General features: G+C 34.2%; 4 protein-coding genes across 4 annotated transcripts; 2 read left to right on the top strand and 2 right to left on the bottom strand.

The window, feature by feature from the left end:
- Positions 1 to 3,240: 3,240 nt before the first annotated feature.
- Positions 3,241 to 14,055, top strand: LOC118439714 (uncharacterized). The gene is made up of 5 exons (XM_035861691.2): positions 3,241 to 5,916; positions 11,602 to 11,745; positions 12,001 to 12,302; positions 12,415 to 12,671; positions 12,994 to 14,055. The coding sequence occupies exons 1-5, from the start codon at positions 5,604 to 5,606 to the stop codon at positions 13,745 to 13,747; spliced, it is 1,770 nt and encodes a 589-aa protein (XP_035717584.2). The 5' UTR covers positions 3,241 to 5,603; the 3' UTR covers positions 13,748 to 14,055.
- A 134-nt stretch (positions 14,056 to 14,189) lies between these two features.
- Positions 14,190 to 17,329, bottom strand: LOC118439713 (ATP-dependent RNA helicase DDX24). Its single transcript, XM_035861688.2, has 11 exons — positions 17,312 to 17,329; positions 17,023 to 17,232; positions 16,426 to 16,912; positions 16,129 to 16,352; positions 15,914 to 16,059; positions 15,518 to 15,810; positions 15,226 to 15,448; positions 15,058 to 15,169; positions 14,877 to 14,994; positions 14,626 to 14,803; positions 14,190 to 14,552 (listed from the first exon to the last, which is right to left on the bottom strand). Exons 2-11 carry the CDS (start codon positions 17,206 to 17,208, stop codon positions 14,279 to 14,281), a joined length of 2,241 nt encoding a protein of 746 aa, XP_035717581.1. The 5' UTR covers positions 17,209 to 17,232; positions 17,312 to 17,329; the 3' UTR covers positions 14,190 to 14,278.
- Positions 17,330 to 17,872: 543 nt separating this feature from the next.
- On the top strand, positions 17,873 to 19,670 carry LOC118439718 (uncharacterized). The gene is made up of 3 exons (XM_035861694.2): positions 17,873 to 18,455; positions 18,555 to 18,791; positions 19,010 to 19,670. The coding sequence occupies exons 1-3, from the start codon at positions 17,894 to 17,896 to the stop codon at positions 19,513 to 19,515; spliced, it is 1,305 nt and encodes a 434-aa protein (XP_035717587.1). The 5' UTR covers positions 17,873 to 17,893; the 3' UTR covers positions 19,516 to 19,670.
- A 22-nt stretch (positions 19,671 to 19,692) lies between these two features.
- Cog8 (conserved oligomeric Golgi complex subunit 8) lies at positions 19,693 to 22,792 on the bottom strand. Its single transcript, XM_035861693.2, has 10 exons — positions 22,631 to 22,792; positions 22,394 to 22,465; positions 22,159 to 22,283; positions 21,806 to 22,081; positions 21,521 to 21,734; positions 21,256 to 21,416; positions 20,853 to 21,128; positions 20,582 to 20,770; positions 20,354 to 20,509; positions 19,693 to 20,260 (listed from the first exon to the last, which is right to left on the bottom strand). Exons 1-10 carry the CDS (start codon positions 22,683 to 22,685, stop codon positions 19,904 to 19,906), a joined length of 1,881 nt encoding a protein of 626 aa, XP_035717586.2. The 5' UTR covers positions 22,686 to 22,792; the 3' UTR covers positions 19,693 to 19,903.
- Between the last annotated feature and the right edge of the window lie 1,721 nt (positions 22,793 to 24,513).

A 24,513-nucleotide genomic window follows, 5' to 3' on the forward strand; every position in this document is an offset into this window, starting at 1 on the left:
TGACCTCAGGCATACTGCCCTTTGTCCATATCCACTTGGAATTCTTTAAAAGTTTCTTTCTCTCTCTTTCTCTTTCTCTCCTATCTTCTTATTCCACCATAAAGATGAGAACAGACAACAATAAGATGAGGGGAGAATGAAAGAGAAAGAAAGAAAGAAAGAAAGAAAGAAAGAAAGAAAACAAAAAGAAAGAACGAATGAAAGAAAGAGAGAAAGAGACAGAGAGAAAGAAAAAGATTTCGGTTCAAGTGGCGGTGGCGACGATAAAAATGCCAAGTACCTTGCAATTACAACTGCAGGTAAGAAAGGTTCGTGGCTAGCGATGGCTACGAGCAAACACACAAATCCATCCTAAAGTCTTACGATAGAAAATATAATTTTGACAAAATTTATATGAAATATTTTGAAGTTACAACGTATTTATAAATCGTCCAATAAAAAAGCAGTACAATGAAGAATAACAGAGGCTATTATGATTTTCAAAATTTGCTCGAAGATCGCGAAAGGTTTATAGATACTTCTACGAGAAAAAGCAAGGACCTCAGTAAAGAGGCCTTCCTCTCTCGTGGAGTATACTCGTCTACGTTCTTCGTTGTGCTACTAATAAGAGATACTGCTCCATGAAAGAAAAAAAAAGAAAAGAAAGAGATAGAAAAAGAAAAGAGAAAATAGAAGAGAGGAGAAAGAAAGCTTCTCCGGGTGTTGTACAGCATCTGCCATCTCCTTTGACTTTGATATTGCCTTACTTAACTTCATTTGCACGTATATTATTCTTATTGTCTTAAGTAGTCGGTAGACACCTGAACATGACTCTTAAAACATTCGATCTATTTCGCTACAGATTCGTTAGACATATTGCATCTGCTGCACTTTTCAAGGTGAAACTAAAGAAAAGATAGAGAATGAAAAGAAGAAGGAAGAAGAAGAAGAATAAAAAAAAGAAGAAGCAAGGGGAAGGAGGTTTAAGCCCGTACAATTTCAAAAAGGAATCGAATGGCTAGTGTGAGCCGATCTCAAAGGCTGCGATTCAAACGGTTCTTTTTCTTTTCTTTATCCTCTCCCTTTCTTTTGCTGCTTCCTCGGGGAAGATCCAAGAAGAGAGAAATCGATATGACCTCGCGCAAGGTCTAATTAAATCTATAAGGTTCTCGGTAAGCAGACGATGACCGAGCTATGCCGAGCTGATGGAATTCCAGGTACACCACCAGCCGCCGTAGAGAGAGAGAGAGAGAGAGAGAGAGCGAGAGAGAGAGAGAGAGAGAGAGAGAGAGAAAGAGAGAGAGAGAGCTTAGATACGAATTCCTCTCTTCCAATTGGACCCTTCTCTTTTCCTTCCACCCTTAGGTCGCTCGAGCAGAGAGAATAGTTTCGCAGTGAAAGAGGAAGAGAGAGAGGCTCTCCAACTGAACGGCCCCGAGAAACAAACTGGTATGCCAACGGGATTTACGAGCACCATCTTCGCACTTTTCCAAGTGATTAGGATCGCTGGGTGAGCAGCGCACTCGATAAGCTTCCACTTTCGATTCTCTGCCCGGGATTTTATCTCGCGAATCTTGCGACTCTCGAACGAGCGTCATAAAATTATCGCTCGTTTTGCGCTGTAATTATCCTCCCTTTCCACCACCACTACTATCACCACCACTACTATCTCCACGTATGAAGATCCACGCGAGAGAAAAGTTGAATCGAATTCCTCCTTATCCTTCCGACGGATCACGTTTCGTTATCTTTCAAAATCGGAAATTGGAAAGAAACTATATTAAAGTTTAACGAGTAGACGGAGAGCGTGCACATACTCTTGTTCAGTGAACGCACCACTGTTGTTCCATGTAATTCAAGAAAGTTACTTCGACGTACGAAGCACGTTCTCCGCTACGTTCACTCGTACTTCATTCTCATAAATTATGTCGTGCGTTCCCGCGATTACGCTCGCGGAACCCTTTGTTTCGTCGTCATATTTGTCCTCGTCCTCGTCGTCGTTGTCTTCTCTAGAAAGATAGAGAGAATGGAGAGAGAAGATTCCGTACCACACCCTGACTTACCTGGTAATAATAATTGTTTGCGCCTCTTACATCGAAAATGGTGTCCTTGTCCTTGCAAGGCTACCTTTATATATACTCGAGACTCTTTTCCAACGATCCTTCTAACAACACCGTGGGAAAATTGTTACGATCGTGATAACATCCTTCCACCCCCACCTTCTTCTATCCTTCTCTTCCTCCTTCTCCTGCAACTAACATCGTCTCTTACAGGCCGCTCGCTTTGACTGATCTTTTACCGAGATTAGTTCCTATCTCTTGTATGGTCTTTACTAAACGCATCCGTGGTAAATATAGAATTAAATGGACCGAGACATTGCTACCGACATATTAATAAACTTCACATTTCACATACCTCTCTCTCTCTCTTTCTCTCTCTCTCTCACTCTCTCTCTCTCTCAGAATTTCTTTTCTTTCACTACTCCTGCGATATCTTTCTCAAGTATCGTCGAGGTTCTCTTTTCATCCTCGTAACTTCACCGTCATTAAATATTTTACAGTTTTTCACATCGTCGAATCGATATATCGAATCGAATTGAAATCGTTTGAGGATAGAAGTAACTTCGAATAAACGAGTTGTTCTTTAAATAAAACATCGACCTTCCAAGAAAAAATAAAAATAGGAATGATCGTGAAAATGAAATCAAAGGATAGATAATTGTAAAGCATGAAAATTTATAATATTTACTTATATAGTCGTAAAACAAATCAATTAAATTAGCAAATATTTTAAATCAAAAAGCGATTATTCGTTCTTGCGATGATATGCTCGATAATAGGATATTGCTCATTATCTGTGTTGCACAATGTCCTGTTTTTCTTTTTTTCCTTGACTTGACGTAGTCAAGATTTCCATCGTTCATCGAGTGCAACGAGTGATCGCTTGCGCGTAACGCGACAACTCGATATTGCATTATATCGATGAAGCAATAAAATCTAGCAATACTTTACGTATATGTGTGTGTATGTGTATATATATATATGTATATATATATATTAACTAAAGATAACACGTATCGAGACACAGCGTCGATGACGATATAATCATTAACTTATTATGAAAGCAAATATTATGAATTAGTTAAATTTTATAAAATTTATTATCTACGGATTACATTATCTATTTACAAACAACTGATAAGACGATAGTTTCGTAGAAACGAGATCGTAGATTCATTCGTAAAAAAATAAGATAGGGAATATAGTTCTTCACGAAGTAATTTAACAGAAAGGGACACGCGTACGTCCGGAGGAAGCTCCATTCCGCTCGATTACGCTCCAAGAGAATATTATATGGAGGAACTATTAAGGGCGGTTCGCTTCTGCGGGTAACAGCTTCTCGAGCATAATGGTAGAAGGATCCTTCTATTGAATAAACCCACGTCTCGCGCGTGAGGTTGGAAGAGGTATAGTAGTACAACGTATTCTATTGAGCAACAACGACAACGACAACAACGAGAAGGAGAACGACGAGGACAACGAGAACGACGACTTGAAGCAAAGTTTGCCAAAGACTGTTCGGCCGAGTACAGGCTGGTAGCATAGTGTGACGTGTGAGATAGTAGAGGAAGTGGTGGTGGTGGTGATGGTGATGGTGGTGGTGGTGATGGTGATAGTGGTGGTGGTGTTGGTAATGATGATGGTGGTGGTGCTGAGATACAACGTGGTTGTAGGTCCACGAGATACAACACACACTACCAGCCTACGTGTTTCTTCTTTCTATGTGTAGTGTCAGCAGGCCTCTTACGCTCGGCTCACTTTGTGCGAGGCGTCAGTGACTTCGCGTCCGCCGCTCCGATCGGATCTTCTCCTGGATCAAGTACACGAAAGCTCATCTCTTCGTTCGTACATCGTACGTTGAGTATCTGAAAAGCATTTAAATAAAATCTATTAAAAAGAAGTCGTGAATAATTTTGATTAATGTGCTCCCCGACGAGCCTTCGAAACTCCATATTTATTCTCTTATAAAATAAATATGAGAGAAGAGAAACGGTCCTATAAAAACATTCGACATATTATTCAAACCTCTGAAAGATGAACATTCCAGAACTTCACTCCAAGTGGAAAAATCTAGATCGTTCGTTGTTTTAAATAGAATGCTAGAAAAATTCGTTCGTTTAGATCACGATCTCTCTGGTGCGATTTAAAATCACGCGATAAGAAAACTGCTGCTGCTACTGCTGTTGCCGCTGCCGCTGCCGCTGCCGCTATCGTTGCTGCTGCTGTCGCTGCTGCTGTTACTATTACTATTGCTGTTGCTGTTACTGTTGCTGTTGCTGTTACTGTTGCTGTTACTGCTACTCCGATCGATCGCTTTGGTATGCGAGAGAACGGAGCGAGATATCGAGGCATTTGAAGGGCTCCCCATGGCCTGCGAGAGAACGCAAAGCGATAAAACTTGGAGAACGCAAGAGGGAAGGAGAAAGAGGGATATGTATCTTACGTAGCACGTGAGAAAGCAGAGATGCACCGGTAAATCGTTAAACGCGACGGGGATCGAACCGCGGGAGATAACCGGCGTGCAAAAGAGAGAAAAACAAAAAGAAAAGAAAGGAAAGAGATACATATAGAGAGAAAGAAAAAGAAAAAGCGAGAGAAAAGAGAAAAGAAAGAAACAATGAAGGAAGAAACGCAGTATGCTCGATAGATCGATCTCGATCGTGCATCGGAATCCTATTGAATCTTTTCCCGCCGTTTGAATCGATCTCGATCGATCAATTGAAAAAAGTCCAGACTCGCGAGTGTATTCTTCTTTCGGAAGCGTTTCAAAAACTATCCGCGAGTATCTAGAACGTGCCAAATCGAACGTCTCTACGTACTACGAATGCAAAATCGTAAACCTCGATTTCACTACGTACTGTTGCAGCTTGGTAACAGTTTAGCGTGCAGTGAATGAATTTTGTCTTTATCGATAAAAATTCAAGAGGGAAATACGAAGAAGAATCGAAATATTAGATAATAAATAGATAGGTAATAAAAAAAGAAGGGAAGACAACACGTTAAAAGTGATAGTGAATGGCAGGGTACGAAGACGTCGAGTGACATAATCGAAGAAAGTGCCAGAGAAAGAAAGAGAGAGAGAGAGAGAGAGAGAAAGGGGTATAGAGAGAGTAAGAGGGGAGAGAACCGAACCTGTTATTAACCGGTAAACGCGCAGCCGCGCTCCTGTCAAGGTGGTGGTAATGAATCGGCGAGAAGGTGCAGAGATTCGAAATGCTTTTAAAGACAGGGAACGGTACGGTCATCCGACCGGTGCGAAAATCAAATGACGAATCGCCCGAGAGATCGGGCACAATGCTTCTTCTTCCTCATGTGTTTCCTTTCTCGTACGGTCCTCGAGCTTTTCAATCGTTCCAATAGAAAAGAAAAAAAAAAGAGAGGAGACTCGATCGTGATATGTTGGAGAGGTGTTTTAGAGAAAAAGACAGAGGAAAAAAGAGAAGGAGTTGTGTCGTCCTTGTGATCGGCTAGATTAAGAAAGTAAGAGAAAAAGGAATAGGAAGAGAAAAAAGTAGAAAGGAATAAGAAAAAGAAGAATAAAAACAAAGAAAAATATAAGGAAGTATGTCGTCGAACGGTGAGTTCTCGACAATGTCCAGCGAGGAAATGCCCTCGTTACCGAAGAGTCTGCCGAGTTCTCGCGAGGCGACGGCCGAGGGTAGTTCCGGCTCCACTGGTGGATATATGCCGCTTCGAGAGTTCCTAGATCGATTTTCACTACCAAGGGTCGTCAGGCTTGAGGGTACCAGCGGCAGGCCTGTCCTCCTTTACAAACAACAACAGAGATCTCTTCGAGTCACTGCTACCTTACTGATACATCGATATCGACATGACGTTAAAGTAGGACCAGAAATTGTCATTCCTGAAGGTTATCCAGGTAAGTTTTTCTTATCATTATAGACATATCATATTTGGAAGGTCAACGTTCTGATTCATCCTAAAAAGAATTTCTTTCTTTATATTCCTCTTTTATAGAGGTGCAAGGAGTAAACTGTGAAATTGATGGCACGCGATACCTCGTCTTCTCGCTCCAATTGATCCCAGGCAAATTGTGTAACAACATGCGTGGTGACCGCGGCGAGCTTTACAACTCGCTCATAACTTTGTATTTGCTACGTGGCAATGTAACGCAGGCTTATGTAGTATGTAGTATGTAGTATGTATCTATATCGCGAGAGTAGTAACAGTAAATCGCAGCAAGGAAACGTTATTTAACGCCCACGAATTCGCGGACACGCGGATGGAAAGGGAGCATTATTCACGATGAATCCAGGACACAAAGCGAAATCATTTTTCTCTCTACCCTTTGTGCCCACGTATGTCTCTATGTACACATGAGTATTATACATACCTATGTGTATATACATATCTATATATATATTTTTTTTCTTTCTTTTTCGTTCAAGTGCAATAACAAAAAGATTTTTTGATTTCTTTTTTCTTTCAATCGATTCGAACCCTTCCAATATCCTTCCTAGGATAAACATCTCGGACTCAACAACGCTAGTTCGTCGTCGAACGATTCTATTCGAACGATGGAAAGATCGAGAGTGCAAATTCTCAGGTGGTCTCGTGTAAACGGAACGCGCCGTGTTTCGAAGTCCAGTTGCGCTCCCAATGCGGATTTCTGACTAAACCGATTCAACTACAAGTTTCCCTTCTGCGTCATCGTTGGAATTTCAACGCGTGCAACGCGCTTTCGTTTCGAGGCCGCTTGACTTTCGTCACACAGCTAATTCGATTAGTTTGACGCACGTGTGTGAAATTCGCGATTCGATTCGTGATCGTGAAAGAGCACGAAGGCATCGCATATAGTTTCCTTCGTCGTTATTCCATTGACCTATTTTAAGGCTTGTTTGTTTATTGCCTGAATGAACTCATTTTCCTATAACTGTCTGGCTTTTCTTTCTTTATAAAAGAAAAAAAGAATGATAATAAAAAGAAAATAAAAAATAAAAAAAAAAGAAAAACGAAAAAAGGAAAGAGGAAAAGAAAAATAGAAAAGAATTTCTCACTCCGTCGAGCAACATCAATGTTAAACGACGATCTTGTTCTTCCCTTCCTCGAGATCTCACGAAGAGTTAAGACGTTATAGCAGGATCGAAACGACGTCGTTAACGTCGAAGGAATTAGCGAGACGTCTTTCGTATCGTCAATGCGCCGTCGCCTTTCGTATCGTTCGTAATTTTCTCGCCGATGTGGAAAGAGAGAAGGCCACGGCAAAAAGGGGTACCACTACTCGGCTCGTGATTCTCTTCCACGAAAGAAGACGAAGAGGAGGAGGAAGAAGACGAAGAAGACGAAAAAGAAGAAGAAGAAGAAGAAAGACGAAGAGAGAAAGAGAGAGAGAAAGAGAGAGAGAAAGAGAGAGAGAGAGAAAGAGAGAGGAATATAAAGCTGCTGTGAGAGAAGCAGCATTAGAGGCGTATACTCTTCTCTTCGTGCTCGCTATATATCATCGTAATCAGCTTACGTTCGCGTGTAAAAAGCTCGCAAGAAAAGCAAGCCCGTCTTTTATCCTCTATTTTTATCTTCTCGATCCACGAAGAGAAAGAGAAAGAGAAAGAGAGAGAGAGAGAGAGACAGAGAGAAAGAGAGAGAAGGAAAACGGTAAAACGATGCTGGGAAGGAGCAAATGAAGACATCGTTTCGTGGGATAAGAAGAACATTATTGCCATCTCTCCTCGAATCAAAATAGCTAAAGTAGAACGAGATACGTATACTGAGATTGAGGAAACATTAAACGGTTTGTTCCGTTTGTCGAGTGTCTCCTACGATGGATTGGAAAACAAATTAAAAAGTAAAAAATAAAAAAAGAAAAAACCATCAGATATAATTATAGGTGGTAAAAAGGATAATAATAGCCAATTTGCTAAGATCTTTTAAATTTAAAGATGAAAGAAAGCATAATGGAATTATACGATCTACCTGAAAACGAAGGATTTCCGTTTCTAATTTCATAAAGAGAAAAAGAAATGGAAATAGGAAATGAAAAAGGTAGAAAAAGAGAGAACTATATATATATACATATATAGGTATCTTAGTCTTCTATGCGTTCTTGAAATCGGTAGTACAGCGAGAAACGGAATCCACTTCAAGAGGAACTTGAACCTTCAACCAGGATAAATTTACTAGGGAAGATTCAGCACGAGGATCCCGATTCCAAGGACCGATAGTGAGGATGCACGATATCGCACAAATCACCAGCTCTCGCTTAACCACCATTCGCGAAAACCCTTGCAAACGACTTCGGGCTCCAGTTTACAGTAATTTATTAGGCGTGTAAAAGCACCGTCGAATGCCACGAGATAGGTCAATGCCCAGACTTTCGATCGAGTCACGATTGAATCTACTCTTTTGCGTATAACTCGAACGAGCTCTCTCTCTCTCTCTCTCTCTCTCTTTCTCTCTCTCTACCTTTTCCTTTTTTTTATTCATTTCTTCCTTTTTTCATCTTTTTTTTTTATTTTTTTTTACACGTGCCATTTAAAATGATGCCTCCTAAAATTTTATGGAACGGTTTACGAGTTAATCGTATAACCGATCGTTCGGTACCATTTCGACTTTGTAATACAGCAAGAACTTTTCATTGAAGAGCCGACAACACTACTCGAACAAGATTTATGAACCGTGATTATGAAAGAAAAAAAAAAAAAAGAACCCAAAAAAGAAAACAAGAAAAGAAACAGACAGATTTTTGTTGAACCTTTTGGTATCTCTGTAATCTCGGACGGTCTTGAAAACGAGTTGTTTTGAAGGATGTTCCGATGCACATGCTAATTTGTGTTTCTACTAATAAATTATACGTTCTAATGACTCTTCACTTTATCAGCGTGAACGCGATTATACGGTCTTAAAGAAGATTCCCTTCGTAAAATCTTGTCTCCCGCGTTCCGCGCTTTTATATCCACATTCGATATATCGTTATTATTCCCTCGACTACTATTTCCTTCTTAGACGGTTTTATGTGCAACGAGAACGTCGTGTGCCAAACGAGTCCTCGACTCGTCCTGAGTCTTGATTTTAAATAAAAGTCATTATGACGTAGCTATAACTCTTCGAAACCGGATACAGAGAAATTATGCGGATAGTAGCGGATGGGTAACTCCTTCGTATGTACTTACGCTTTTCCCATTACTACTTTAACGTAAAACTTCATGTATTATTAACAACGAAGTCAGTCGTTTTAAATGTCTTTTCAAATGCTTAATCCTAAATATATAAGTCTCATCAATCTAACGGCGAGTTCGATTGATATGTTAATGAAAAAAAGAAGAAAATAGGAAGGTATGCTCGAGAAAAAGGTTCTTTCCCTTTCTAAAAGTTGCGTTTAGAATTTTGAGAGTTCGACGACCTAAACCAAGATAATATCTATTTTTCTATTGAGGCAACAGCCTGCTGGCTCGTAGGGTCTATTGTCCCTTTTCATTGAAAGAAAATGTTCATCCCCGAATACCGTCCTTTAGTTGGTTATGGACAAATCTGAATTAGGATTGATTCCTTAAAAATACCGAGTTAGAACGTGACGGGGAATAAAATAAAGATTGAGGAACATCTGCTTTCACGAGATAGGTTTAAAACGACGATTCGATAAGATCACAGATGGAAAAAAGAATATAAAAAGGAAAAAAAAAAGAAAGAGGATAGTATAGTATCCCTTTGATACTGTTTTTCTCTTATTCTTTTTTCTTTTCTTTTCTTTTTCTTTTTTTTTTTAATTCTAAACGCATGTTTATAGTCACCATGGATGTACACAAGTACGTTTGTCACGAAACCTATCTAATGTTGATCTCCCGTGCCGAACGTTAAATTCTGATGCGTGTCTATGAATACCTTTTACAACGTGTTCCGTTTGGTAACGGGTTACGTTTACGACGCTATAATACTCGTACGACTAGGGGTCGCCAAGTATTGGTCTATGTCTACGTCTATGTCGCCTGAACATTTCTTTCTATATATACTTTCTTATATATATGTGCATGTGTGTGTGGTATAATATATATATATATTTGTGTTTTATATTTCACTCAAGCCAATTAGATATCTATATATGAAACTAGAATCAAAGACAAAAGATACATCGATCGATTGATAAATCACAAATTTGTTAGTTAAATGAGATTAATTTGCTGTGAAACTAATTAAGGGAATAAAACGATTAGGAGATAAATAATTAATGGGAAGAAATAATCTTGAAATTGATCTTCAATTAAACGTCATTGCAAAATTTTTCTCTTTAATTATTCATGCATAACTATGTGCTACCTTGTCAAGCGTAATAAACTAAAGAAAATGAGAGAAGACGAAGAGAATATAAAATCTCGCAACGTTCCACCGCCTTCATCTCAGCTAAACTTTATTTTTCTGTATATTTTTTTTTCCAAGCGGATGCTACGATCTTGGTAATTACGAGCAGAAAGGCGCTTTAAACAGCCGCGTTAACTATGTCGAATACACAGAATGCATAGAAATGGAAAGTAAAGGAAGGCCGTTGTGCAAGAGTGCCTACTCTTTACATTTTCTTTTCCGGACCGATCGTCTCCCCTTCTTTCTATTACTTTAGAATGTTATCTTCGTTTCGTGCGAACGTTGTTTCTCTAACATCCTTATCTTTTATATAATTTAATACAATTCAAGTTATAACCATCCGTTGTTTCGCTTAATCCATTCTTTACTGATCTCAGATATGCAAATGAATTATTCTACAAGAAAAATTATTAAATAAGAAAAAGAAAAAAAATTATTGGATATATAGAAACAATTTCGATTTCATCGGATCTTTCTATTTCTGTAATTCGTTCGTTCGTAAAGTTTAATGAAAATTCTTCGAAATTCTTAAATAAAAGTCCAAATAAAAATGAAAATAAAAATAATTGTAGGGAGAAGACAAAGGCGAAAAATTCTATACGAAATATTCTCTTTGATTTCGACATAAAAAAAGAAACAGAAAAGAAGTTCGTAGGAAAGAACGTTTCTAAAGAAAGGAAGGAAGGAAGAAAGGAAGGAGAAGAGGCGGCATGCAAGAAAGAGGTAGAAGTAGAGGTTGAGGATAAGGATGAGGAGAATCGTGTTTCTTAAAGACCGCGTTGAACGAAGAGCACGCACGCGCGTGCACACGTGCATTCGCCCATCAGGCCGGCATTCTTAAATCAATTAACGACAACGAAAAGAACCAGCCGACCTTCGATCAGCCAACCCATTCGAGAACAGACTACTGTGTCTCTCGAATCTTCTTCCTCTTCTTTCTTTCTCTCTCTCTCTCTCTCTCTCTCTCTTTTTCTCTTTCTTTTTCTCTCTGTATTTACTGACTCGCACTACTCAAATCGTTTCTCTTTGGAGTTCGACAAAATGCCGCTGTTTTTATGATCCTCTACGACGAATTTAAGAAAATACTTCCTCTTATAACACGAATAACCTATCCTTTTCGTAGAAATAAACAAATATTTTTTTCGTGGAATAGAACCCCTTTGTCGGCAAAATTCTAACGAGATAAGAAGCTCTTTTACCAAAGTTTTTTTTTTATATATAAATAATATAATTTTTCTTTTTGTGTTTTTCGTAGGATGGTTTTCTGTGATATCTGGCAATAACACAACAGGTAGTGCACGAGTCTACAGAAGGATGGAATCATTGGTACGAGCCGGTGTGCCAGCTTTCCTTTTGGCGGCGCCATTAAGAGCATATACACTTACGCACTCGAAAATGGGTAATTCATTTTTTTACTAGAATTTTCAGAATTTTTCTTCTATATCAAATTTTAAAATATTTCTTTCGTTAGAAATTTTAAAAATGTTCTTCCTTCTATCTCTCTTTCTTTTCTCTTTGTCTCTCTTCTCTTTATAACAAATGAAAAAATATCTATCTATTAGAAATTTTATCATTTTTATCTTATTAAAATGAACAATTCATTTCTAAGGTTCAAAGAAATCTATAGATTCCTTTCTTTATTATTTTGTTTTAGAAAATGGGAATCTTCGTGCTCACTACACAAAAACCACGATACGGGCCGGTGAGATACTGCGACTGATAGCCGTTTTTCAAGATACGAGAAAATGTACCTCGGTTACTTTTGGTATCTCCGGAGGATCATCGGAGAGAGATCAATACGCGCAATGTTTGGATCCTCACGGACGAGAAGTGTTTGCACCACTCTCAGCGAGGGGTGAATTTTACGCGATATGTCAGAACGGAAGTACGGATACTGGAAGTGATGCAGTGCTTTATAAAGTTCATCATCTTGCGAAAAGGCCTTTACCTTTAAGAGTACGTTACGTTTTCGTCTCTTCTAATTATTAAATTATAATATTTAGTTTTTTGTTTGTTGAGTTGCAATTTGAATTTTCTTCAAATTTAGAGAATATTTTTATTTTAATAGGTACGACTGATAGCAGGTCCACTGCCGGTTCCATTACCAAGAGAATACGGTGGTTTGATGCAACTGGAATCTTCGACGCGTGGTCCTATCGTTTTAGGATGTATAGTTCCAGAAAGGCCGGTCCATAATCCAGAAATGCTGGAATTAGTAGTATCTGGTAATGGTGCACCTAGAGTAAGAAGAGCACGATTAGGTTATCCATCAGAAGCAAGATTGTTGGCATCACCGAAGATGCAAAGACTCCTTGCAGCGTGCAGGTAAAATACATTATCTCTTTTCTAATGGACATTCCAATCCGTTGGTAATAGTAAATGATTCCCTTATAGATTCAATGATTTCTAAAAAAGAAAACTTCTCTTTATAAAACATTAAAGTCTGTTATACGATTCTAACTTACCATTTCTCTTCGTATATAAGATACACGATGGAACGCGCAAGTTCTTTAGCATAAATGCAAAAGACACGTTCAAAGTAATGCGACATATACGTCGATGTCACGTAGGACGGTACGCATTCGAAAGATGCAAAGCGTTCGCGAATGCATGTTCGAACGTGCCTTAACTGGTTCTTCCACTTTAGCCGAGCAGTCGGAGATCGTGCAACGGAACCACGAGTGGCACCTTTGAAATTACATCCAAGCACGGAGAACTTAAAGGAGATGCATTTGAAGAAGATCAAGCCGAAGCCGGAAACAAGACCGATACTTCAGAGTTTGAGGGAAGGCCTGGAGCAACTGAAAAAGACTACTGTTAGGGAAAGAAGCCGGACGAGGCAGAATTCTGGAAATGGTTTTCTAGAGAGGATCTCTAAGCTTGCTCAAGGTGGTCGTAACAGAAATCCCGCTAAGAAATCAGCGTCGTTCACATTCGCTGTTAGACCCGAAGTCGCTATGAAGTCTCAGGAACGCTACTCCAGTTTGGAGCCAGAAACTACCTCTCGACAGAGTCGCGCGGACTCTTCTAAACAACCTGTACAAAGATCGGTATCGACCAGTGTCTTAGAGGTTCCACCAACGAACATCGAACTTCAACCGAATTATTCTCGCGTCCGTGACAGCCTGACACCTCTTCCGCCAGTTCCACAACTGACGAAGCCCAAAACCGATGAGATTTACGCCGAGATATGCGACAATAACACGACTGTCCAGATACAAAACTGTCCTGGAAGTCACGTCATGGCTAGCATTAAGATTATCGTAAAGGGTAATGACGCTCCGTTGGAAGAACAAAATCCAATCCGCAAGAATAGATATATCAATTCGATAATAATTAATGATCAGATCGATTCAATTATCAGCACAGAGGACGAAGTTATTTACAATACGATATTTTGAACAGATTGGATTACGATTTATCTATTTCAATTATTTTTTTTCTGGAGCCATGAGAAATACCATGTAGAAAATAGAGATGGGCTGTGCTTCGTGATCGATATCGCACCGATCGTACTTCTCTCGTAGTTATTCTTTTTCAATTTGTATTATATTTAAGTAAGGACAATTTTTTCGAATAAGTATGCGTAAGTTTAGTTACGAGTCTAATATACTTTGTACATATCTTCTGCCACATGTATTAACTGTAAGAAGGTTACGTACGCGCGCATATTAAAACTGCAGATCGCTCGATGTAATTAATAAATAAATAAAAAAAAAAAAAAAAAAAAACAAAAAAAAACAAAAAAAAACAAAAAACAAAAAAAAACAAAAAAATATGACTGTAATTCATGGATGATAAAGCTGAAATAACACCATTTACAAATAATCTTTTTATCACCTTTTAAGGACGACAAAAATAAATGTATGTTTTTGATGTCCCTTCCCTTTTTCTTTTTTATTAACCTTTGTACATTAAATTTATTTCGAATTTTATACTTTTCTTTTCTTTATTGGTCTTTTCCTCTTTAAAGAAACTACGATCTTATTCGTCGTTTTTTTTGAATTCTCTTCTAAAACTTTTTTCATTATATCAATTGCTTTTGAATAGCCTTGATTTAAATTGTAATCTGTATTAGTATCCGGATATCTTCCAGAAAATCCTTTCGGAACTAATGGTTTTGATAAGAGAGATGCTAATTGATATCTTTTTGCTTTTAACGAACGTCGTAAATCTGCTATTTCCTTTGATTTCATTGTTGTTTCTCTAAAATGAAATACAGAAAAGATCAATAAAATAAAATTAAAAAAAGCATTAGTAAATATGAAAACAATATTACTGCTGATCTTCATCCAAAATGATATCCATATCTTCTACTGCTTTTTGTAACCATCCTTTATGCACATTATTTCTTTTGCATTTTAATACTAAATTATCTATTTCTCTAGCAATATCGACCCTTTCCTTTACAGCTATTAACAGTCTGTCTATCACTGGAAATGTAGGTATATCTTCAGCTAAAAGACAAAAATAAAAGATCATATTTCAAAAAGTAGTCAAAATAATAATTAATGATAATCGTAGACTTACTTCGTCCTAAAGTTTTGCACAATTTACTATAATTCTGTTTTTCTGATGGTTCCATCATAAGAATTGTTATTCCTTCTTTTTGAGCTCGCGCGGTTCTACCACTTCTATGTATATAACTCTAAAAATTTATTGTTAAGACAATGCATAATGGAGTATAAATTATTGTTCAAGTAATACATACCTCAGATGTTCTAGGAACTTGGTAATGTATTACATGTTCAACGTTAGGAATATCTAATCCCCTTGCAGCTACATCTGTTGCTATCAATATACCATTCTCATCACCCTGGAATCTGAATTATTTTTTTTTATAACTATAGGTCATTAAAAATCATTTATAATCTTTTACCTTTCAAGATTTTTTAAACGTTGTCTTTGTTGCATGTTAGCATGTAAAGGTAAAGGATTACATTCTAGTACTTTAAAAAGAGTAGCCAAACGTTTAACACAGCCAACACTGTTACAAAAGACTAAAGTTCGTCCACTGTGTCTTTTTAAGAAATAATAAAGGTAATAATCTTTGTGATCTATTGTACATGCAATTCTACATTCTGTCAAACTTGTAGCAGTACCTGGGCATAAAAATTAATACTATAATTTGTTTTTTAATAAGAAATGTGTCAAGTTAATAATTTACTTACCAGTTTCCTTTGTAATGTCCACTATTTTTGGATTCTTTATTTTTAACATGTCTATGATTTTTTGTAATTTTTGACCGGGTGTAAGTTTAAATATTTTACTTTTTCCAAATCTTTTCTTTTTTCTTTGTAAATAATCAGGAATATCATGAACCAAAGTTAATGTAGCAGAAAATACAAAAGTTTGTCTTTCCTTTGACTTCTTTTCATTTGCATTAATTCTTTCTATTATATTCTGTAATTCTTGAAAATGTCCTTTTTCTAACATTCTATCAGTTTCATCGATTGCTAAATACCTGATATATACACATACATTTTTATTATTTTCTTATTAAAATCATTATATTAGAAAAAAAAACGATCGTGTTAGTATTAAGTTTATTATATTTATACACATACTTAATAGAACTCAATTGATTCAGATGCACATTACCAAGTTGTATCAATTCCCATAACCTTCCTGGAGTGGCAATTACTATTTCAGGTCCTTTACTTAAAAGTCTTTCTTGTTTAACAGCAGCCATGCCACCTACTACAACTGCTATCTATATAAAAGAAGATTCATCTTAATAAATAATATTAAACAGATTGATTTTTAATATAATTTTCATTACCTTTATAACAGTATATTTCGCTGCTTTAACAAGATGATCTTTTATTTGAATAGCTAATTCTCTTGTTGGCGTTAATATCAATGCATACAATGGTTTTGTTAAAGAATTTCTTTTATCCTCTATTTTTATATTATCTATTACACGTACACATCCAATTCCATCAATGTTAATATTTTCCTCTAATTCTTCCTCACTCAAATTATAATTCTCATCCTTATCAGAATCTTTAACATATTTATATGTGAAATAAATAATACTATATCCACATTAAGTCAAAAAATAGATATATATTCTTACCATCTTCATCATTGAAATGTTCCAATTCTTCGTCTTCACTTTCATCTTGTAATTGATCTTGTTTTTGTTTTAGATGTTTATTCTTTAATTCTAATATACCATTTAAAATGGGAATACCAAAAGCTAAAGTTTTTCCACTGCCTGTTTCAGCAGCTCCAAGAATATCTCTATGTCCTAATATTGCTGGCGGCAAAGTTAAAGATTGTATAATTGTAGGAGTATGAAATTTTTGATCTAACAAAGCTCTTATTATCTCATTCGGTGCACCAAGAGCACTCCACGCAGAAGCATTAACATCTATTATATCGCTTTCATTATGATCAGTCCTATTATCTTTATTTTCATGTAAACTTATAATATTGTCAGACTTTGATGGATTTGATTTTGTATTTAATTCTTTAATTTTAGCTTTCTTTGCTCGAGGTTCTATATCTTTATTATTTACAATTTTCTCTACTATATCATCACATTGCCATTTAGATACTGACTAGATGAAATATATATAAAAATTATGTTATTAATAGAGCAAAAAGATTCGATAAGATATTTTTCTAATTTTTCCATAATTACAAAACGTTAAAAACAAAAAAGAATTACCTTACTTCTCTTCTTAGACTTATTTGTAGTTACAACAATTTTTTCTTTGCTATTGGATTTTTCTAAACTATAATCAGTTAATTCCTCTATACCGATTAAACCATTAGCATATCCATCAGAAAATACTGCACCATCTAATTTGAATGGTTTCCATTCATCAAATCCAACGTGTTTTAGTTTTGTCATTTTCTTAAACACTTGCAATAATTACTGTTAATAAATTGTTATAATTATTTTTATAGAAAAGAAACATAACCTTACTATTGTCAAAACAATGCTAAACACGTACATGCAGTAAACTCGATAATTTCGATTATCGAGACATATCGAAAGTTAAGTTAAATGATAGGTTATAAAAATCTTCCATTATTGCGATTATAGATATCGAATTTTAAAAACACTGCTTGTTTTTATTCACCAATCGAATACAATTACTGTAAAATGATTTATCAAAATTGTTTATAACTTTCTGTTTGTATAAAGAGAAACCTTTATGTCAACACAAATGCTTTGAAATATATATATATATATATATATACATAATTCCGTTTCAGGTTAAAATTTTTCATTTTACAGTAAAATAAATAATGCGTGTAGATTATTAACAAATTTTCTTACAAATAATTATTCTGGTTTTTCTTTCTATACTCTTTTTTAAGTACAATAACAACTATATGCTATTTACTTATTTACTTATTATATTATTACAAGTCATTTGTGTATACTTGCGGAAGGTCAGAACATTTCGCAAAGGAAAGAGAAACTCGTATATTCATAATATAATGGTTGATACACGTAGATACGAAATCAAGTCGTATTTAATCTGCGTTTGGGATAAAACTCATGAATTTCATTTTATTTAATTACTACGATGTATAAAAAGGCAAATAAAGTGATTAGTACTCCCATTGAAAGTGAATTTCCAAATAGTTCATTGTCAATTTCGGACATAAAGGAAAACTCGTCGGACGGTGTAAAGCAAGTAAATACAACTGGTATTAAGAGAATTGCATCTAATAATATTATTAACAAGAAGAAAATCAAATGTAAACGAAAAGTTAGAAAATTGTATAAGAGAGTTGCGGATTATAATAAAAAAGGAAGAAAATTAATCGTATCGGAAACCTCCGATAGCGAATGGGAAATAAGATCTACAGATACTAATTCGAATAAAAAAGATTTATCGAAATTATTACAAACGAAAGATACAAATATACAAGATCAACAAGAAATTCCATATAAATTATACGAAACTCCGGAACGTATACGTGATGCTAAATATGACGATCATAATGATTTCTTACTCTCACCAACTTTATTCTCTCTAAGATCAAATAATAATTTTCCGATTAAAGATATCGTCGATAAAGAAGATGATCTAGTGTTTTTGGATCAAGATAAAGAAGAAATTGATCATATCTCTCCTATTTTCGGTATGGAAACTATTCGAAATTATGAAAACAGTTTTTTTTTAGTACATCTGCAAATTGATAAGTTTCCTTTTTATGCTCTTTATTATTAATTGTTATTAGTGAGATCGAATCATGTTAAGACGTATCCATCGAAGAGGCAAAAAACATCGACGAAAAAATTATTAGAAAATAAAGAAAATGGAAATTGGCTCCTAGATGTTCGAATACCAACGAATAGTGCCGATTTATTATGGGATAAATATATAAAAGAGCATTCCGATGAATTCTCTCAACATTTTCGATCTAGCGATATCCATAAGACTGATACAGAAAAGATTGATACACAAAGTGACACTGGTAAGTTTTAACCGATATCTCGATATTTCTCGATATTTCTTACAAATTTACATGCGAAATAAATATTTTTTCAATTTATCCTGGCTTTTTTAAGTATTATATTTTTTGTTTTTTGTAATGGCGAACTCTATTTATGTAATCTTCGTTCATATAAATCAAGGAATCAGTATATATATACTCTACAATAGAAGAACATTACTTTATCTTCTTAAACACAGATTTCAGCGACATTTTGAATATGCTTGATGGACAGAGATTGAAATTATTGAAATCCAAAGAATTGTCTAGAATCAAGGGAAGTTTCAATAAAAGAACAGGTTTGTTGAAAACAAACAATGATAAGATTATTTACGTATCGGACAATGAAAATGATTTGAAATCCTGTAAATCAAAATGGCGAAGGGGAAGATGGATTAAGAAAAAGGAAAAATTTATTTACAGTTCAAGTGATAGTACGGATTGTGAAATACAAAAAAAAAATGGTAAATTAATATCATTTAACAAATTTAACACGAAGCTTAAAATGAATAAATTTAATTATAAGAGATCTCTTTCGTCTCGAAATAAAAACGACGTATGTGCTTGCTTATCTTCGTTGTCCACAATGTCAAAAGACAATCCTAAAGTTAAAATTAAATCGATGGTATCTTTAAAATCCATACATTACAAAAAACAATCAAGCGGTAATTATTATATTACGACTATGGAGTCTTCATCACCGTAAAATCAAAATTTATTTATATTTATTTCTCTTTATCTGTTCTACTTATTATTTATATTTCTTTATTTATGTTTCCTTATTATTTTATTATACTTATATACATTAAATGTATCACAAGTATCGTAATATATCAAATAATGCCTGTATGTCATTGAATCGAGGAAGATTATGTTTATTGTATTTGGAAAAATAATATAAATTCTAATTTATATTTTGCTTGCTTTGAATCATGTATCAAATTATTATATTTTCAATCATGTCAATTGAAGCATGTATGAAAAGAAAAGTTATTTGTGTATCGTTTAATACATATATAAATAAAAATGTGATTTATTTCATTTATATCATTTAAGCACAAAATAGCACACTTCTTTTTTAAATTTACAATGATTTATTTTGATTTAGAACTATCAGGATTTATAGATGTCAAAATGTTTTCTGTTGATTGCGTTGAAATTTGTTTAATATCTCCTTCGATAGATTCTTCATTTTTTATGTTACATTTTTCTTCTTTGACATTATTCTCTATTATTTCCTTAGTTTCAGTTATTTCTATCTTCTGGATTGACGTAGTAACAATTTTTTCCGTCGAATTTTCAGAATTTGTAGAAATTTTATCAGGGTTTAAAATATTTTGCGTAGTAGGCAAAGGTAGTTTAGATACAATAGAAGCTTTTAAACTTGCAGTAGGTGGTAGTAAAAACAGTATGGGCTCTAATATACTTTTATAATCCAAATATGTAATGCCCTGTAATTAAATATTATAGATAACACTATTCATCTTATATTTATTTTATACTAAGAAACAGAAATCTATAGCAAATATTTTATATGTATATACCTCTTGCTGTAGTACGATTTCTGAAATTCCTAAATGCATTGACACTTGATTTGATGGAAAAATAGCATGTATACAATACTGTACATAAGGAATTAAATATTCGCTTAAGCATTCTGCAAATTTAATCATATTATCTCGCTCTATAGTAGCAAACGCCTATAGAAAAAATATTCGATCTTAATAAAATGGAAAGGACATACGTAGAAAAATGTATTTACCATAATATACCTGTTGTTCTTGTTTATAAAAAACTAACATCGCTTTAGCTACAGAGTGGAGTGATTCTTGTAAAAGTTTAGTGCACATAGTGGACACTGCAACTGGTGCACATAATCTGAGTTCGTTAAATGCAGAAAGTAATCCATTACAATATTCAGCTAATGGATAAAATTCTACAAGTTGTTCTGGTGGAATTTCCTACCACATAATATAATATTTAGATGTACATTTTTTAATATATATAAGAACAATTAAATTCATAAATGAATGATATACATACAGATTTAACTGCAGTTTCAGACTTAATATCATTTCTTTGTGGTTTATTAATTAATGTAAACGTCTCCATATCTTTTTCAAATTTTCTTGTTGTTCTTCTAATAGCTAATTCAAATCTGTCTCCTATTACTCTTGCAAATATATCAGACATTCGTCCTGTAAAATCAGCACCTACTCTTCCAAACGATAAACCAAAATATGTACACTGACCCAAAATGGAATCTATAGATGTTACACCTGGTAAATCTTGTTCTAATGTTGTAAGGAACTGTGTTATCTACGATAATAATAATAATAATAATAATAATAATAATAATAATAATAATAATAATAATAATAATAATAATAATAATGATAGAAAGTTAAGTTTTACGATTAGGAAATTAATAAGCTAAAGATGATACCTTTTCATCTAACCAATGATAAAATATAGCCGATTCATTTACATTTGGATCTCTACCAGGCATTATCAGTTCATCATCGTTGAACATAGCCCTATATTGCGTTATAATATTAAACAAATGTATCCTGGATAACTCTATAGTTTTCGTTATATGAAGATTAGCTAAAAAGGTTAATACAACTTGCTGTCAAATATTGATTATTTGTAAATAAATAAATAAATATATATATATATATATATATATATATATAACATAGAGAACTTACAATCTTCTTTTGGAATACCATTCAAAAGACTTTGCAACCAACTATCGCGTGCTTGAAGAAATTTTATACGAAGCTCAGGTTCTGTAAAAGCATCCATGGAACGTAAAAGTCCTACTAGTTGCAAACATCTTGGAAGCGGCAAATCTCCTCTAAGTGATCCAACAACTTGTCCAACCATTCCAGACCAACTACTTTCAATTTCTGCTACTATAGACTATATGATTATTTAACAAAGTGTATCATTCTTCATTCTTTTTTGATATACATTTGTTATATGTTACATACTGCTATAATTGGAATATCACCATGCTTAGCCCCTAACTGGCGTGCATATTGAGAAAGTTCTAATGCCTCATTATATTGATTACTTCTTAAACAAGATTCCATTAATTGTGGCATCTCTAAGACCTCGAGTAATTCAGCATTTCTCGTTAATGTTAAACTATTTATTCTTCTACGTGTACTGATATCTTTAGAGGTATCACAAAATGTTTGGCACTTCTCCACAAATTCTGGAATTTTTTGCACCAGCCTATCGAGACGTATTTCGGTCTCATTAAACTGGAAACGACAAAATGATTGATCAATTATCATATTAAATAAAAAAACAAAAAAGATTATATATTTCATATTATTACCTCCTTAAATATTTCTCTAGAACTCTCTGCAGTTTGTATAAAAGTTTTATAATTTCCAAATACCAATTCTTGAGTAGTTTCTAATACTGACTTTCTTTCATCTAATAAATGATCAGGTTCTTTTGCTATAATTTAAAAGGTATTGTTAATATTGCAAAAAATTTATTGGATAATTCATATATAATAAAAAACTGTTTATATCGTCAATATAATTAGATGTTAAAGTAAAACTTACTTAATTGATCAACATCAAATCCACCAAGTTTTGACAGATATTGACCAAAGTCTGAATTTTCCTTCCATGGTTCTATAATAAGTCATAAAAAATATAAAAAATCAAAGAGACTTATGAAACTTCTTTCTATTCTTTCTTGTATAAAATATAAATGTGTCAATGATATGTATGTTATATCTATTACGTTTATAAGTAATATTAACATGTTACAAAAAATAAAACTTTCCAATGATTTACCTGGTATTCCTTCAGGAAATACAAGATTTATTACTTTCTCAGTATCTAAATCCATATTTTATTTTATGACAGCTTTATTTATTCATAGTATTATAAAAATTACTTTTTCCCGAATATGCACACGTTTTACAACCTATTGTCATTTCTTAGCGAACTAGAACTTACACGTACTATCGTCTATGGGCAAAAAGACGAATCAAATATAATTTCCTACATTACCATCATATGCAATTAGCTTTACATACATCGCTTAAAAGGCATTGCAGTTTTTTCCTTTTTCACAAAGTAAATATATCAATGTATCATGAGGTAAATGTTTAATTCAACATATTTACCATAACCTCAGAAAATTTTAATTTTCTTCACAAAGCCTAGATGGAACTAGTGTTGGCAATGATCATGACCTCTTTATTAACCTTATATTTGTTTAATTATAATTTAACTATCAAGTTTAGAGTTTACAAAGTTAACATACATTTTCAAAAATCAGACGTTCGATAGAATTTATAAATTAATTATTAAAATTTATATGGTAAATGTTAATGGTTATTATTAATATTTATTAAAAATAGAATCAATGAGTGAATGACAGCTATCATAGATCCTCATACATATGTTTGTGTAATATACGTATATATGTTATATTTAAACGATTTATTACAAGGATATTTATCAGCCTTTTTTGCTTTCATAGCGTAAGCATAATTTTGCAGATCCTTTGAGCGATATAAGATGTCCTTATTCCGAGGGCCTCGAGTGCTTCCATTTATAAAGATATAACGTCAGGCACTCTATCGGTAAGAAAATCCGCTTATTCTTACGACGCAGATTTCGTCGTTTGGAAGAGCTTTGGGAAAGCTTCCTTAAGTGGTTATGGCGCTTTGCTTTTGTAGACCTTCGATTTTTGGAGATTTTTGAAGATTTTTTTTGAGAAAACCATAAGAAAATATATCTTATTTTCATTTCTTTTCTTTTTTTCTTGAAAACTATCTCAAGTTTATGAGAAACATGATTTAAGGTCAAGAGATTTCGTATCGTTAATCCCTCAATTAAAATTTATTTTCGTTTCTTTCTTTCTCCTTTTTTTTGATAAAAGTAAAAGTATATATTATATTTAATGTTAATTTTGTGAAAATCTTTTAGAAGATTTTTTTGAAGATCGAGATTGATGTAGGAAGAAATTTCAAGTCTACGATACGATTAGGCAACATAGTAGAAACGGCGGCGGCTCTATTAGTTACCCTCTGTCTCGGAACGACCTCCTTCCACCGACCTCCGAAACAACATTAAAATTACCACCGAAATTCAATTCCCAGTTGGAAACGTATCGTGATGAACTCGTGTAAGTCATACTAGTACACATCGACAAAGACTTTACGTAGATCGCGTGGCAGGGACGGATTCGTCGGTCGCCATCTTAAATTTGCGTCATCTTGATGGTCTTTTCTCATAAATTAAGATGAATATTAACTGTAACAAAAAAAAAAAAAAAATAAAAAAAGATAAACAATAAAAAGAAAAAGAAAAGAAGAGAGAAAAGAGAAAGAGAAAAGAAAAATAAAAGAGAAAAAAGGAAAGAAAATCAAATCATATTTTTGAAAAAGTATAAATTTGATCGTGTCGGAAAAGAAAGAAGACATTGTTTAGAAGTTAAATAATATATCATCGATAATAATCATTATATAAATGAAACGAGAAAAAAGAAAATAGAGTGATTACGAGAGGGGATGAATGATGACACGTCCCTGGTTAAGATACAGTATACCTTGCGAGAAAGTGCATATACATGCACGACATACAAAGGAGAATAACACGTACATTTCCTCGTTCGTAACATGCATATACATATACACATCATATACATATACACATACATATACATA

The sequence above is a fragment of the Vespa mandarinia genome, chromosome 2 (genome assembly GCF_050613455.1).
Source record: "Vespa mandarinia isolate Hongniang chromosome 2, ASM5061345v1, whole genome shotgun sequence".
Classification (NCBI taxonomy): Eukaryota; Metazoa; Arthropoda; class Insecta; order Hymenoptera; family Vespidae; genus Vespa; species Vespa mandarinia.